The 17,049-nt window shown below is 37.7% G+C and overlaps 1 protein-coding gene across 4 annotated transcripts; it reads right to left on the bottom strand.

Annotated features, from left to right (window-relative positions):
- Positions 1-2,051: 2,051 nt before the first annotated feature.
- On the bottom strand, positions 2,052-13,280 carry prdm11 (PR domain containing 11). Of its 4 annotated transcripts, none has more exons than XM_056239172.1 (8): positions 13,006-13,280; positions 12,134-12,256; positions 11,950-12,026; positions 9,806-10,065; positions 9,632-9,699; positions 9,291-9,478; positions 8,065-8,598; positions 2,052-7,542 (listed from the first exon to the last, which is right to left on the bottom strand). In XM_056239172.1, the coding sequence occupies exons 2-8, from the start codon at positions 12,196-12,198 to the stop codon at positions 5,387-5,389; spliced, it is 3,348 nt and encodes a 1,115-aa protein (XP_056095147.1). In that variant the 5' UTR covers positions 12,199-12,256; positions 13,006-13,280; the 3' UTR covers positions 2,052-5,386. The 4 variants fall into 4 exon arrangements, with proteins under 4 accessions (XP_056095147.1, XP_056095148.1, XP_056095149.1 ...); XM_056239173.1 differs by having other exon boundaries at positions 12,134-12,251; XM_056239174.1 differs by lacking the exon at positions 8,065-8,598.
- Positions 13,281-17,049: the final 3,769 nt, after the last annotated feature.

Genomic DNA, 17,049 nt, shown 5'->3' with positions numbered 1-17,049 from the left:
TGAAATCATTCACTTGTAATGCAGCTGCAGTAAGATCAGTTTAGCTGCTTCATCTTTCAACAAAAGTTTCTTTGCAAACTCTTCATTTTACAAAACAAAATTCTCCGAACAAACATATAATCCTCCGGCACAATTCGGGACGCCATTAAAATAAACCATCCACTTGTTTCCGACGCTGGGATCCTTCTAAAGTCTGTACAGAGACACAAACGAGCTGTTTAAACTGGACACGTTTCACTTCACTCTTCCATTTGTCCTGTTGTCGACAGATCTGTATCCAGTGTAGACAGCGTCTGTGATTATAATGGGTTCTGTTTGCTTTTGACACGACGCGACACTCACATACAGTGTAGGCACTCAGACGTTATTAAGCAATGTTATATAACTATTCGTCAATGTCTTGCTCTGGAGGCAGGCATATGGAAATGTATTTGCCCGTGTGACATCACAAATCTCACAATATCCAAACAAGTCGTTTTTGGAGCTTGATTAACCCTCTAGGGTTCTTCGGACCAAATGGACCCGAAGAATTTAAATAAAAAAATGTGTAAAATCATAGCTTCATCGGAATGGTCCGAAATTTGGTGACTTTGTTGGTACTTGGTATATGAACACCCCAAAAAAAATTGGGGACAGGATTTGAATAGTCTAAGTGGTTGTAAAAAAAAATGGTCACACTCAGGGTCTTCGGGTCCAAATGGACCCGCCATAGGAAATGAATGGGAAATTGACAAAAATGTGACAATACATAGTTGTTTTGTGCGTACAATCAACAAATCAGCCACGATCCAGAAAAAAAGACACAACAGTGAAGGGGTGAATCTATAAAACATCAAGAGTGCAAAACAGACACATCCATACACACACACACACACACACACAGACACACTTTTATACACAAACACACTAATAAATTCAGATTACATAAATATGTTTTGAATTTTTAAAAATCACAGCTTCATCGGAATGTTACGAAACTAGGTGACTTTTATGGTATTAGGTATGTGAACAAACAAAAAATATTGAGGTCATGATCCAAGCATGCTAAGTGGTCGTCACACTTCTGCTCTTTGGTCAAAAATGACCCCCATAGGAAATGAATGGGAAATTGTCAGTTTTTTTTTTTTTGCATACAATCTACAAATCAGCCAGGATGCAGAAAAAAGGACTCAACAGTGAAGGGGTGAATCTCTAAAACATCAAGAGTGCAAAACAGACACACACACATACACACACACACACACACACACACTGTATTATATATTTATAATAATCTGTATTATAAAGTAAAACTGGCACTTCAAATTACCATTTAAACCAAACAAACAAACAAAAAACAAGACAAAAATAGTCTTTGAGAATCTGTTATTATATTTTAAAATCAACAACCAGAAAAAAATTGTCAAAGATGTGCAAAACTCACAAGAATTCTGAACCCTTTCTACAGAGAGCTGTAAATCCACTAGTGGTAAAAATGTGCTATTGCGTGATAAAAATGCTCAGTGTGTCCAGCAGATGGCATCCATCTCATTTCAAAAATTGTTTTCATGAGGCCTAGGCTTGACTCTAAAATGAAATACAGCTTTAAAAATTTTTTTTTTTTAAATACATATTTATATAAAAATTATATTATATTCAATGGGAAAAAAATGGGTCATAATTATTGCATAAATATTAATTATAAATCATAAAATTTTCTCAAAACACCAAAAAATAAAAGAATTTTTTTTATAAAAAACAAGTAAAAAAATTTATATATGATTTTCTTTTAATAAATATGAATCAAACCCTTCCGGACCATTTGGTCCCGAAGACCCTGAGTGTGACCCTGAAATGAAGGACCCCAGAGGGTTAAATAAATGCTTTGTTTATAATGAGGACGTTTTAAGCTATGAAACTTGCAGGATGTTTTAATGGTACAAAGACCTCTTAGGCAAATTTGATTTCTCATGTCATGACTCCTTTAAACCCAAGGTCATCTTATCATATCTTTATCTATGAATAGTGAGACAATTAAGAAACCAGTGAAAAAATGACCATGACAATGAAAATAACATAAAAAACTTTATTAAACCATTATTTGTTGAATATAGATTCCATATGCTGTCATTTTAAGTGGGTGTCTATAATACATGTACACATTCTCACATGTAATACATTTCACATGTAGTTCATATTCTTGAGTTTCCAGTGTTATGTTTTCAGGAAGAAGGTGTGTATGATGTATAAATCCAAGCAAGTGACATATTTCTCGGCAAAAAGAAACTGAATGAGATTATAGAGCTACCATTCACTTATTTCATTTAATTCCGTTAGAAAATAAACTTGAAATCAGAAGTAACTTTGTTCCTTAGGCCTTAAACCTAATGTCTCCCACATAAAAATAGATCATCAATAATTGTTTGAAAAACATTTCATAATAATTCATAATATGGACAATGAACATTATTGTGATTACATGACAAGTAAATCAAGAAGCACAAAATTATGAATCTAGCATAACATTTACATTTGGTACGCGTAGTATTTGATGAAAGGAAAATGAAAGCCTTAACTAAACAAAATCAGGCTTGACTTTGGCTCATTTGATCAGAATTCACCATTGAAGACGAGCAAACGCTAGCTTTGACACAGCTAGGGCGTATAACTCCCAACACAATAAGAGAAGATTCACTCGATGGCATACCTCACTGTGAGGTAACAGTCTAACATTCAAAAGCATTCACATACATGCATAAATGAAACAAAACGTTTTGATTTTTGGCAGCGCACTTATTAATCCTTTACACAATCCTATTGCTATTCCAAATGAGTTCAGATGTGGGTATGCTTTGACATCAATTGCTCACTGGGACGAGAAATGCTAACAAAAATGCAAACTACTTTGAAACATAATAGTTATAAACATAATAATCTTTAGCGTAGCACAGCTTTTAAAATGTACATTCATTAAAACAGAATAAAAAAATGGATTTATCAAAATGTTTTCCCTAAAATACAACCTTTCTAAAGCTTTAAACATGCTAAATTTTCAGACGTGCAAAATCTAAATCTATTTTGAAAAAAAAGACAAGCTGTTTTAATTTCTCTAGAAAATTTGATCAATGTAAAACCTTGCAGCACATGGAAGGTAGTCAAGTCTTAACTGTGCATGTGGATAGTTAAAAGTTAACGTATCTTTAGAGAACACTGCATTTAACTGCACCATTTCGTAGTATAAAGTGAGAACAATCAATACTATTTAATATAGGTACGTTCACACCATGTCTTAATTACCTATTAAGAGATTTCAACTTGTAAAAAACGTTCACGTCCTCGTAAAGCTCGTAATTACAACTTGTAAACTGGGAACGCCTACTTGTACCATGTGACCACTGTACTTTAAACATGGTAATTTAGACATGGCGTGAATGCAGCATATTATACTGCATGTATTTTTTTTTAGATTGATAGATGGAGATATACCACAGATTACAATATTTTCTTAATGGATAATAATGACGCTTTAACAGTTATATGAATAAAACTGACATAACTCATGTTTAATTTTAACTACAACATTGCAAATATGACTTTAATAGCCTTAATTTTAATAATAGATCTCAACTGGTCACTTTTTTTTTTTTGACCCTGAGAAATTACTTTTTAAAATAGTTATGAATGAAAAGTATGGAAATTTCTAGAACAAAATAAAAAGGGCAAATCCATAGGCCTTTTATAAAACATGCTTGATCACACTGGGAACCTCTAAATTCCAGAGTTTTGTTTAAATTAACATTTTAAGTAAGTTTTAAACTTGCCTGTATTTAAGAACATACAATTTAATTGTAAAATATATATTGCACAGGTATAATCGATGGAATTTAGTGGCAAGGCAAGGTACGGCAAAATAACTAATTAAAAGTCAGTGAAAAAAAAAAATGCTGCTGACCATAAGACATGCACACTGGTAAATTACATGAATGCACACAATAACAATCAAAAATACAAAATATTTGTTCTTGTATGACATTAAAATAAAATGAATTTCTTTCAGGTACTTAATGTCTAAAAAAATTGCCAAAGGTAAATTGTTGTACAGTGTCGCCTACTAGTGGTGACGTCATGCACAAGCATTTGAATCCGAAGAAAAGTATGGCTGATGAAGACAGAGAGTGATTATATTTGGGGCTATTATTACTGAAATATTCATCATTTTAAATTTTCAGTCATTAGACTATTTAGGCTGCCTATATGCAGCATTAAAAAGTAAACATATGATATATTTGTTGCTTTGATACAGCATCAATAGTAAAATCGAGTAAAACCGAAATGAAAATTTAACTATATTATCATTTGAACTGGCTTATAAGGAGACCTGAAGTGGCTGTCTGTAACTGTACATAAAACATGTACCAGAAATCAAACACCAGCACATGACATTTTTTTCTGTTGGTAAGGAATTCAAACCTTGCATATTTAGGCTATATACTTTAAATCAGATTAGGTGTAAACTGCACATTACAGGTGCCTGATTGCATAAAGTATTATGGCACATCAACATGTTTTCAAACCATTTTTACATGTAATCTTAAGAGTAATGGTAAACTTAAAGCAGGGCTCCTCTAAACTGTCCTGCAGACTTTAGCTCAAACACACCTGTAATCTTCTAGTAAATCTGAAGACTTTAATAAGCTTGTTCAAGAGTGTTTGATTACGGCTAGAACTAAACTCTGCAGGGCAGTGGCCCTCCAGGACCGGATTTTGAGGACCCCTGATTTAAAGGGCATCTAAAAAAAAAAAAAAAAAAGATACAAAAATGTTAGGAATATACTGCATGGCAAAATAGTGGCTATTTCCATTCCGATTAGCGATAACCAGCATAAAGAACATGCTAAAAAATTAAGCACTTTTTGTTAGATAATTTTCCTACACACACAAGTCTACATACAAATACAGAATGATTGCTCGAATTATATTGCAGACAGAATAATAAAACAGTTTTTCCAGAAAGTTTTCAGCTAAATCAGCTTTTGCAAGAAGGTGACATTTTCAGAGATTACAAAAGACTGTAAGGAGGCTTCATTCACCAACGCCTGATGAAATGGTGCTCAGTCGAACATTCACTTAACGGCAACAATCCTCACGACTAGAAAATAGTTTCTCTTTGGAACAAAAACACATATCAACACATCACAACCATTTACATGAACATTTTAAAGTGTTTCATGTGCCTGCGACCTGCAAAGGCATTCATACCGACTCTTAGAGAAGACGCTGATCTAGGCCATTAGCAGCAGGGCCAGTGTCAAACTACTTGGCCAATCACATTATAGTCCCGATCAGCCCTTTTCCAATGAGATGGCTTTTTTGGAATCATGTTGGCTGAGGAATTGGCTCTGATCAGTCACATATCAGGATAATACTCTGCATTTATATCCATATTGTGCAACACAGACTTTTGTTCGGCGGTGGACATTCTGCTTAGCACCTCTGCTGAGAGCGAATAGCTGTTCCCAGATTTCTCTTCAAACCAGCTGTCCAATGCTCGCTTTCCATCAAAGTTACCGATAGGCGGTCCGTTAATGGCCAAGGTGAGCAGATCATTGATCTGATCCAGAGTCAGTCTGGAACGGCTATTTCGGCGCACTTTTTGCAATGAACCTCTTCCTTTGTCGCAGCAGGTCGTTGACGTTGGCAAGACCCTGACAACCTGCAGGATGTGATTGAGAAGAGGAAAACGTTGCTTGTATCTGAAGATGTGGCTGACTACTTCTTTAAAACCATTCACACTACAATAATCAGCTTTCAGATCCCTCCATTCAACCACAAGACTTCCTCTGGCATCTATTCTTTCTCGAGAGAGTTTGCGCCCGGATGAAGGAAGAGTCTCCAGGTGGTCAAAAATTACAAGGATCTCCTCCTCTCCATATGCGCCAAGAACATCCCTGTTAAGAGGCCACGAGGCCAGGTCAAGCACCTGACAAGCCTGGACCACTGTGCGACTACGTGTATCAAAACGTTGGGCCAGGATGCCTTGACTTCGCTGACAGATCTTCTCTCGAATGGACTGAAACTTGGACTCTGCAACCCGCAAGTTCTTGAGGTCCACACCATTGAAACTCTCTCGAAAGTTGTCTTCAAACTCCTGTAGGTACTCCCCTGGGGAATCCACCAGTTGACCAATCTCATGAATGGCATCCTCAATTTTTGCGTCCACCTGTGACGCCAACAAATAGTCCCCCTGAAAGATGAAAGCAAGTCGTGAAAAGACAGCAATGATGTCCAACAGAAAATAGATCAGCTTCACGGACTGATAGTCCAACAGGAACTGTAGAAGAGACAGAGCGATGGCAGCAGCATCACCTCTCTGGGTTTGGCTGCTTATGCTCTTCAAGTGAGCAACCACCTCTAAATAGTCCTTAATTAGGGCATTGAGAACATTGGGTTCCCCTATGATCCAACGAACGGCCCTTATATCCCCAAGAAATTCGGCTTCCTCGGACAGAGTTGGGGCTGTTGACCTTAGCTCAGCCATCATACGTGGAGAATACCGGTAGAAACTAAGCAGTTGCTTCAAATTGTTCTCCAAATCCTCCAAGCAAGACAGTTCCTTACCACTGATGGCATCCAGAACCTCTAAATGGGGGCGATGGATCATCACAGGAAGACACAACAACCAAGGGATTGTCTTTTGTATGGCTATGTAAAGATTTGCCCTCAGACTAGAGGAGATGTTTGAGCCATCTATTCCCAAGCCAACAACTAGCATGTCCTGGAGTCTTAGCCCAAGGACACCAAAGGCACGATCCACGGCCTGAAGGTAGCCTTCCACGTTGCCCCCGCAAAGCCTTTGCAGGGAGAGGAACTCGGTGGCAGGAAGACCATCAGTGGTGGTGAACTGGACGTAAACGGCAACAGTGTCAGCCAGGAGATCGTCGTGCTGTCCATCCATGATGATGCTTAAAAAGGGCGAAAGGCGAATCTTCTCAGCCAGATCCTCTTTGAATGCTCGAGCGATGTGTTGGATGAGAATCTGACAGTCATTTTCATTCATGTACTGATCCACCACTTTGAGGTCGCACTTCTTGAGGAGCTCTGCCAAGGGTCGCAGATCGGAAAATGGCCGTCCTTCCAAAGCCAGATGGTAGGCAGCGTTGAAGAGTGTTATCATATTACGACACATCTCCTCAGTTTTCTCCGGGTGCATGCGAAGTTTGTAAAGCTGCAAACACTTCTTGTGCAGATTGCTCTGGCTGTGCAGTTTAATGGTGTGGATCTTGAATTGCTTGGAGCCAATTATAAAAGCAGAGGTACGGGAGGACTGGACGGTGTATTGTCTGCACACGTGGCACCACATCTCATTCAGTGTGGGTGAATAACGGAGAAACCAGAACTTCTTCAGCCACTCCTGTTTGAAGCGGCGAATCCGACGACCTGAGCCCACCGAGAGTTTTGAAGACTCATCCGCAGCCACCATGAGGTCAGCAGAAATGGATTCATCAGCAGAATCAACATCCTGGTCATCCTCTTCAAGCACCGCTGGGATTGGCGTCATGGAGTCTACAACAGATGAGCAAACAGAGCATAACATTAAACTGAACACAAATATAACGCAGAGTTAAAATTCAAGAAACAATTCTTTACTGATTAGATTTGGAGTGAATGAAGGTTTCAGAGTTTCCATACCTATTATAAGCACACCTTATCTCAAGTTCTACATCAACCAATACAGTAAAAAAAAAAATATTTTTTAAAAATATGATTATAAAAAAAATTTAATTTTTTTTTTTGTTTCTGAAAAACAACAAACCAAACACAAGCAGAAAATTAAACTTTAGTGGCAGGTTTCAAAAAGTAAATAAAGTAATTTTATTAAAACTTTTAATTTAGAGTGAACTTCCATTTGAAACATTTTGACAAATACGGCAATCACACAATCAATGGCAAAAAGACAAAAGTTGATGGATTAAGAGACAAAATGGTCTATATAGCCATATATTTTAAAAAACATCAATGTTAAAATTTATTGCAGACAGGCTCTCTCTCATCCATGGTAGCGTTTCATCCCAGCTGCAAACCTACCTCTGAGGTCCTCACTAGGAAGGGGCTCAGATGGTGGTACAGGCTTAATTTCAACATGCCCCTGTCCTCTGAGACGGAGCAGTTCAGCCTCCAGCTCACGGATTCGTCGTTTTAGCCTCACACAGTTCGGGCAGAAAGATGTCGATGGTCCTTCGCCGGTCAGGGTCGCATCTTCTTCCGTGTCTTCCATTTTAATACATTTGGCATCAAAGCCACTCTCGTGGTGATCCATGGAAGCCAATCCAGAGGCAAAGACTGACACTTTACACTCACCGTCAGGATGGCTGAAAACCTGGCAGACATTTGTTCTTGCTCTTGGAAAAGACAAGGTGCTGTTCAGTGGGTTGTTCTGACTTTGATTAGCCTCCAGAGATGCTTCCAGAACATCTTTGAAAATGAGGTCAATCTTCTTTTTCTTGGCCTGGGGCTGGTTTTCTGCCTCATCACTTCCATGCTTACTTAGGGTCCTTCTACCGTGCATTGCAGACCTCAACACTGGACCTTTGGGCTCATCGTGCTCTTCTAATTTCACTCCTGCAATACAATACCGCAATGGTTGATAAGGAAAATGAATACTATCAGCATAAAACTGTGTGGTAAAATATAAAACTGGAAAAAAGTATGATAGGCTAAACCAGGATGAGTAAAAAGATTTTGTATGTAAAATATAATCCCATTTCACTTACCTGTTAAACCATTGCAGGCCCGGAACATCTCGTCTGGGTACTTTTTTTGTTGATCAAAAATGTTCAATATGAAATAAGTTATATTTTGGTCTGTTCCTCACACAAATCTATCAGAAGACTTGAAATATAGAGCACATTTATGAAACTTTTATGATGCCTTTGGATCCCTTTTGAAGCTTGAAACCTCCAGCCTACATTAATTGTCATTGAAAAGTAAAGCAGGACCAGTACAATTCTTTCTCCTTTTGTATTTCAGAGAAGAATGTCATAAAGGAACAACATAAGAATTTGTATGCACTACACATTTTTGGCTGAACTACAGTTAAAATTTTTTGTGAAATCTTGTGAGTTTTCAGTCTTGTCACCTAGTGTTCAACAACACGCGTTTTATATTGAAAGAACCAAGTATTTTTTTATTTAACCTGCATTCAGCTCTGCACTGTATTAGCAGCCTCTTAAAAAGCAATCGGAGATTCCTTAACCTCTGACCTAATTCAAAATCCTTACTTTTTTCTCAAGCACCAGCAAGAGGTGTCTCACCTGTGTCTAGATTGCGGTCAATGCTGTCCCGAGACACACTCTGCAGTCGCCTCATGTACTCGCTGCTGTGCCACACACGAAGTTTCTCGCCCACCGTCAGTCTCCGACACACTCGGAAGTAGATTTGATTGCCATGTTGAAATGCACTCAAGTTCTTTTCACTCTCTTCTGAAGAAATCTGAATAAACCTGAGAGGAATAAACTAAATTAGCACTGAGAACAATCATATGAATTCAAACAAGGTGATTAAAAGAACAGCATTTTGAACACTTGATTACTACAATAGAACAATTTTCTTAGAAATTAAAAAGAAAAGAGGATTTAAAGTGGCATAATATTACCTCATCCAGTTAGCTGTAGTTTCATCACTCCCATCAATGAATTTATATTTGTTGTCCTTATCAACAATCTGCAATAAATACATTTGACATTAAAATAGTTTTTACCTGCATTAAAAATGAATACAAATACATACAACTATGCTAATTGGTGATTAAACATACAACATAACCTACCATCCAGGAGTATGGCCCTGAAGGTTCATCTGAGGTCATTATTTGGCCTTGATAAGGACCAAACAGCACCCCCTTTGGTATATTTTCATCCATGCAGCAGACATCCACCTTCTCACCATCTCGGCGGACCTCGATGCCTGAGGGTACGGTGAGAGCTGCCCGATTGGGCACCCCTGACGCCACAGGAGTGTCCGGCACAAAGACAGGCGGCCCATGGGTAGGGCAGTCCTCCAAGAAATACTTCTTACACTCTTCACAGACTGTATAATAAGCAATAAGTAACAGCATAATTATATAAAATTCTCATCTGATATCAAATTTCCAAAGACCTACAGTACTTCTATATAAGTTTAAAGGAATAGTTCACTCAAAAATGAAAATTATCCCATTATTTACTCCCCCCTCAAGCCTATAGGTGTATGTGACTTTCTTCTTTCAGCCAAACAAAATCGGAGTTATATTAAATAATATCCTGGCTCTTCTCAGCTTTGTAATGGCATTGAATAGTGCCCGAGTTTTGAAGCCCAAAAAGCGCATCCACTCCAGTGGATTGATAAATGGCAATAAAAACATGGATATTTTTCTTACGAAAACCAATCGCTTCGTTTCAGAAGGCATTAATCGTATCAATCGAGTCGTATGGATTACTTTTATTAGGGATGGACGTGCTTTTTTTGGGCTTCAAAAACTCTATTCAATGCCATCACAAAGCTGGGAAGAGCCAAAATATTTTTTAAAGTGCCCCTATTATGGATTTTTGAAAATGACCTTTCATGTAGTTTGTAACATAGCTCTAAGTGAATGAAAACATGCTGCAAAGTTTTAAATCTGAAGGTGCACGGTATATAACGTTGTTGTCTTTCAAAAGTAAGAGTAGACTGAGTCAATGAAATGAATCGTTTTTCACGAGTCATAAGCCGTTTCGTTGTGACGTCAAGACGAAACATTAGCATATTGCCCGCCCACTTATTGCGCGCGCAGACACCAGGGAAAACTTGAACCTCAAACACTGCAGCTGATTCCTGTAGATACTGGATTGCATCATGTCCAGAAGACAAGACGCTGTGCTCTACAATGTGAAGGTAAAGCCAGTTTTTTTTCACTGCCCAAGGACGGGCATGTGAAAAATCAGAGGTTAAAATTCATCACCACAAGCAGTGTAATCCTAAACTTTAGCTGTGTTCCCTTTATTTTACTGACGACTGCTTCTCAAATCTCAGAGTTCAATGCAGGATTTGAGAACCACTTGCTCTTGAAAGATGGTGTTCAAAATACTTGTTTTGAGTTTTATATTGTGTTGGTCTCCTGCTAACTGGTTAACTCACATTATTACTGTCTTACTGAAATACTTCTGCTAATCAGTTGTGGGCCTAAAACTGTGTCTATTAATGCAGATTGTCTGTCGTTCTCACTACTTTGAGGAAAGATTAAGCATGGAGCAAGATTTGTTTTACCAACGTTTATGTCACATCAGTCACTCACGCTAGAGCTCGGCTAATGTATGCACTGTTATTGATGCAGTTTCCACATGTTCACCGCAATAAATTAGAAAAATACTCGGTAAATAAATAAGTACAAGTAAAATCGGTTTGTTAATGGACATGCACTTGTTAATGCTGATGGGGAGGAATTACAGTTACAAAATCTCAATGTACCTCAAACTGAGTAGTGTATCACTGAGAAACGTCTTGCTCGAGTCGTCCTTGTGATAGAGGTTCGGGTTGAATAACTAGTTCAGGACAGCTGACGTTGTAATGGCAATGGGCGTTTTTGTTTTCGACGCGTGCGCTGTACACGGTAGACCAATTACAACAGACTGCTGTCGGGCCAATCAGAGCAGAGTAGCTCGCGGAAAGGAGGAATTTAGAAAGATTGATTCATCTGACGAGTCGTTTGAGAATCATTGAAGATGTAATGATGTGCAAATGTATATTATGTGAAAATGAAACATTTTTTTGACCTTTGATGCATGTAAACCTGTTGTAGGAGACTCCAAAACAACATAAGGAAACTTTAAAATAGCATAATAGGGGCACTTTAATACAGCTCCGATTGTGTTTGGATGAAAGAAGATATATACACCTTGGAAGGCTTAAGGGTGAGTAAATTATGGGTAAATATTTATTACAGTAAATTATACTTACAATAAAAACTGGTACAGTGCTCATGGTCAACTTTTGGTTTTTTGTTTGGCTCTTCAGTTGACTTCTCATTTGAGGCACTAGGGTAAATGGGTAGAAAAACAGCTTATTACTACAGATTTTCGACTTTTATGCACAGGAATTGCTCTTTAAATGTTTCCTATTGTTCACACTTTGTAAGACTGACCTGGTGCTGCATTCGGCCTCTGCCTCCATGGAAGAGTGGTCTGGAACAGCACAGGAATCTGCCATCTGGGCAGGAAAGAGAAACTCCTGTGTGCCCCGTTTCACTTCGACATGTTCTTCTGTTCTGAAATTCATCAGTTAAACTTTTAACTCACATTTTTATGTTGATGATATAATTTGCAATCTTTTTTTAATATATAAAATAATGTATTTAAAAATATTCCATTTTTACTAGCCACTAATCTCAAAATTTGCCAATTGTATATAATTTGTAGTCTAAAATCCTGATACTGTGGGAGTAAAAAAAAAAAAAAGAAGAGAAGTTTATGCCAATGTTATTACCCAAATACAGTTGGGCACCGTGACGTCATGCTGGCTTTACCTTGTCATCTCATTTGCATTTGTTGGTTATACATGTTAACTTAAGTTGCATTCATGAAAACATGCATTACGCGATAACCACAACGCACGCTGAGTAAACTCGGAAAGTGACCGCAAGAAGCCTCACTGCGTTCTGCTGACGTTTCCTTTCCAAAATCTACTTCCAAAATATTTCAGTCAGAGAGCAGCGCTCTGATTGGCCAAACCGGCCATCACTCATAAACTACAAGAGCTGTGTGAGAGAGACGAGTGCAGGAAAACAAATAGGGCAACAATACTCCCTTGAAAGACAAAACTGCAGCAAAGTTGTGTTCTTCTAAACATTGTGAGGTAAACGTTGCACACACGATCAAGCGCGAGTGATGACAATGACGGTACGCAACGCTTCTGCACGCTCGGTCTCCTTTTAGCGTCTGCAAGGCAACTGGCAATTTGCCTAACGCTTTCGGAAGCCATTTTCATTGGCCACATTGGCTAGTGAGTGTAACTCACCGTCTGAGAATATACGCAGTGCGTCGTAGGGTCTTTGGTGGTCTTCTTCAGCCGTGGCGCGTCTCGTCTTTGGCCGCTAAGAGAAACGCGGCGGTGACGCAACAGCACGGGGGGATTTCACTAGTCCCGGGCGATGCAAAGTTTATCATCTCCAAATGTTTGTACCACAGTCAGCTGCTTCTCTCTGCTATGACCACCATCTTTTTATTACAGGAAATGACATGGAAAACGGAAGAAAGCGGCGTTTGTGCAGACCGGGCACGAAATTTCAGGAAAGGGAAAGTTAGATTGTGCGTGAAGTTGTATGAGGCAGCGGTTCACGCGCGTTCGTTTTCTGAACGCGCCTCCCGAAACGCCAAGTTCTCACCTTTTTAAAAATATATATTTTTTCAACGCACAGGTCTCTGCAATTCGTTCAGTTTAAAATGGCAAAAATAAATTGAATGTTGCAATAGAAGAAACTACCCATCTTCATTTTACTACTGAAACTGCTGCTGTTTTGGTTGATATGAGGTCGCAGCAATGAAGTGGAAGAACTGAAGCAATTTTCATACAATATTCAACGGTTTAGTCTAGTATTTAGTCTAATATCCAGGACTGTAGAGCAGGACATAAGCATTTAGTTTTTGAAGTAAATGTCTTCAGTTACTACTACAAACTGTGAAGCTGTTTTTTTTTAAACAAAACTGGTTGTGTGTATATATATATATATATATATATATATAAAATATAACAATTGTGCATTTGGAGGACATTCTTGTGGTAGTTGTATACAGGTGAAACTCAAAAAATTAGAATATCGTGCAAAAGTTAATTTCAGTAATTCAACTTAAAAGGTGAAACTAATATATTATACAGACTCATTACATGCAAAGTGAGATATTTCAAGCCTTTTTTTTTTGTTATAATTTTGATGATTATGGCTTACAGCTTATGAAAACCCCAAATTCAGAATTAGAATATTGTGAAAAGGTTTTCATATCTGTAATCCATAATCATCAAAATTATAACAAATAAAGGCTTGAAATATCTCACTTTGCATGTAATGAGTCTATATAATATATTAGTTTCACCTTTTAAGTTGAATTACTGAAATAAATAAACCTTTGCACGATATTCTAATTTTTCGAGTTTCACCTGTATCTTAAAGGGTTAGTTCACTCAAAAATGAAACTTCTGTCATTAATTACTCACCCACGTCGTTCCAAACCCGTAAGACTTTCGTTCATCTTCGGAACAAAAATGATCTTTTTGATCCAAATCTGAGAGCTTTCTGTCCCTCCATTGACATCCACGCAACTACCACTTTGAAGCTTCAAAAAGTTCATAAAGAGATACTTGGACTAAACCGCTCAATTAATATGGATTAGTTTAAGAGACAAGATCGCTTTATATGATGAACAGATTGAAATTAGGCTTTTATTCACATATAAACGGAAGCTCAAGCATGTTCGCTTGACATGCAAGAACCAAAAAGGTTCATTCCCGTGTTACGCATCACGTTTGAGCTTCCAAAAGTACCAATGAGGTTTGTTCTCACGTGTCAAGCAGGTTTGGTTAAGCTTCTGTTTGTGTTCGCTGATTAATGTTTATATGTGCATAAAAGCCTAAATTAAATCCGTTCATCATAAAGCGATCAAGTCTCTTCAGAAAATTGCTCAATTCATATGAATTACTTTTATGAAACTTTTCGAAGCGTCAAAGTGGTAGTTGCGTAGCTGTCAATGAAGGGACAGAAAGCTCTCAAGATTTCATAAAAAAAAATCTTCATTTGTCTTCCAAGGGTTGGAGGGCCTTAACAGTCCATAATTCACCTGCACTTGAGCTCAACCACCACCCTGACACTTCAAATCTCTCTTCTGCAAAGGCCAAATTTAATTCAAGACAAACGGGAGGCAAATATTCTTTGTCAATTTATTAACAAAATGATAAAATAAATAAATACAAATTGATCAAATGCTCCTAATATCAATTTCTTCCCATGTTCCCTACAGTATTTTCAAAACACTGCATACAAAGGACTCATCACAGGCTCAATACAGGAGAGGTAAAAACCAACTGACTCACTCACAATGTCAGGCGAACAAACGAGGAGAAAAAAGACCAAAGAGAGAGAGAGAGCTCTGTAACAGAAAAAAGTCAAAAAATAAACACACTCCTTTTTAAAATCATTATGAAAAAATACAAACAATTTTACAAATATTCATATTGTGTAAAACCATTTACACTTAGTTCAGCACACCAGGTGAACTTTTTTTTTTAAATAACTCATGTCGCTACAATGTATCCTGTTTTGTGTTTCATCAAGTGGAAGATTTTTTTTTTGATTTTTCTTTTTTTGCACGCGTAAACAAAAATGTTTTCCAATTTGACAGTTGACTGTAGATGAGGTATCGCTCACACACACACACCTGCTCAAACACACTCACTCACACACACACTGCACAACATCAGGGAAGTCACGACAATAGAAATGAAATGCATCAACAGTACAAGGCCACAATCATGACGTAGTATGAAAGGTGAACGGAAACTACATTGAAACTACAATGACTTCTTTGTCACTGTGGAATTATAACGCACCATAAAGAATATGGATGATCTACAAACTATTAAGATCAAGGTGACATGATGAACAGCTGAAATGGGTCTAAAATGTTACGATTTTATGCATTAAATGTACACCGCAACCTTTCGCCTTTTAAAAGTTCGAAAACCAAAATTGCAAAGCCATACAGACAACTCAGAAAGCTGGCGGAAAGCGTTTCCCACGTGTCGGAGCCATAAGCTAAAGCAGTAATGAACCGTGATGGAAAAAAACCCCTCAATGATATGTATCTCGGATGCATATAAAAAGGCTTCCTAATAGTAAAATGCATGTTTGCAATCTCTTTGGGTATACAGAACTTGAATGCTTTGAATGCGTGGCTTTCTGAAGTTCCCTCCCCTTTCTTTCTAAATACCCCCACCCACAACAGATTACATGCACTCTGCAATATAAGCCATGTAAGACCATAAATATCTTCTCACAACCACTGGAACCCCCCCCAAACCCCGCCCACCCAGCGCCCCCAAGATAACAATAACATTCAGCATGGTGTGCTAGCAAAGGCAGACTTGAATGAAAGTACCGGTCCATGAGATTCATACACAGCTGAAATGCCACATTTCCATGTTCCAAAGAGCCCAGAATTGTGGCCAGCAAATAATTCCCATCTGTAACTGTACATGAATTAACTATTTTCTACAGATGCCATTGTGAAAGTGTATATTGTTCATAATTTAAACAACAAAAAAAACAAAAAAAATGCATGTGTATTTAAGAGATGTACATATGTATACTGTTTCGTTTTGGCATCATCTTCGCCAGACATGTAAAAAGGAAAGTGACACAAAGTTCACATAAAAATCTTTACAAAATAAACTCAGAACTAAATGCATATTAAAAAAGTCTGACAAAACTTATATAAAAAAGTTGCATAAGAAGGCATGCTTTTTGTTGAACTGATTGGACAGGTGGTGTTCTGGGCGTTTGAGTCTATCCAATCAGACTGCAGGTTTTCTTTGATCCGTTCAGCCTTGCTAATAGTCAAGGCTGAAAGCTAAATACCTGATTCAGGTACAAGTCCAGTATTCTAACTCAGTGACTGAAGGAGAGATGAAGTGAATAAGAAAGGGTGCACATCATGTTATGTATGACATTAAGTTGTAGTCACTGGCCTGAACAGTCCTGTTTTGTGATACAAGAAAAAAATCTCCTGAATTTTACACTAAAAGAGAACTTAAAATGAGCAGACAATTATGTATTTTGGAAAACAAAACATAGTAATACTTAGGAGATTCCTATAAAAAGTGCATAAAGACAGGAAACCATGACTTCCTAAACTTCCAGAACTTCTTTTCCAATGAACGTCAATCCAAAAATGCCTTTTTCGCCACAACTTTCACACACTTAATATTTTGGTGGCACAGAGCGCTCCGATAAACCAATGAATTATTTAAAAACATTATAATGGAACTTTTTTCTTTCTTTTTTTTAGACCA

This window comes from Rhinichthys klamathensis, unplaced genomic scaffold, assembly GCF_029890125.1.
Source record: "Rhinichthys klamathensis goyatoka isolate OS25496 unplaced genomic scaffold, OSU_Roscu_1.1 h1tg000557l_1, whole genome shotgun sequence".
NCBI lineage: Eukaryota > Metazoa > Chordata > Actinopteri > Cypriniformes > Leuciscidae > Rhinichthys > Rhinichthys klamathensis.
This window is presented reverse-complemented; position numbering and strand designations above follow the sequence as displayed.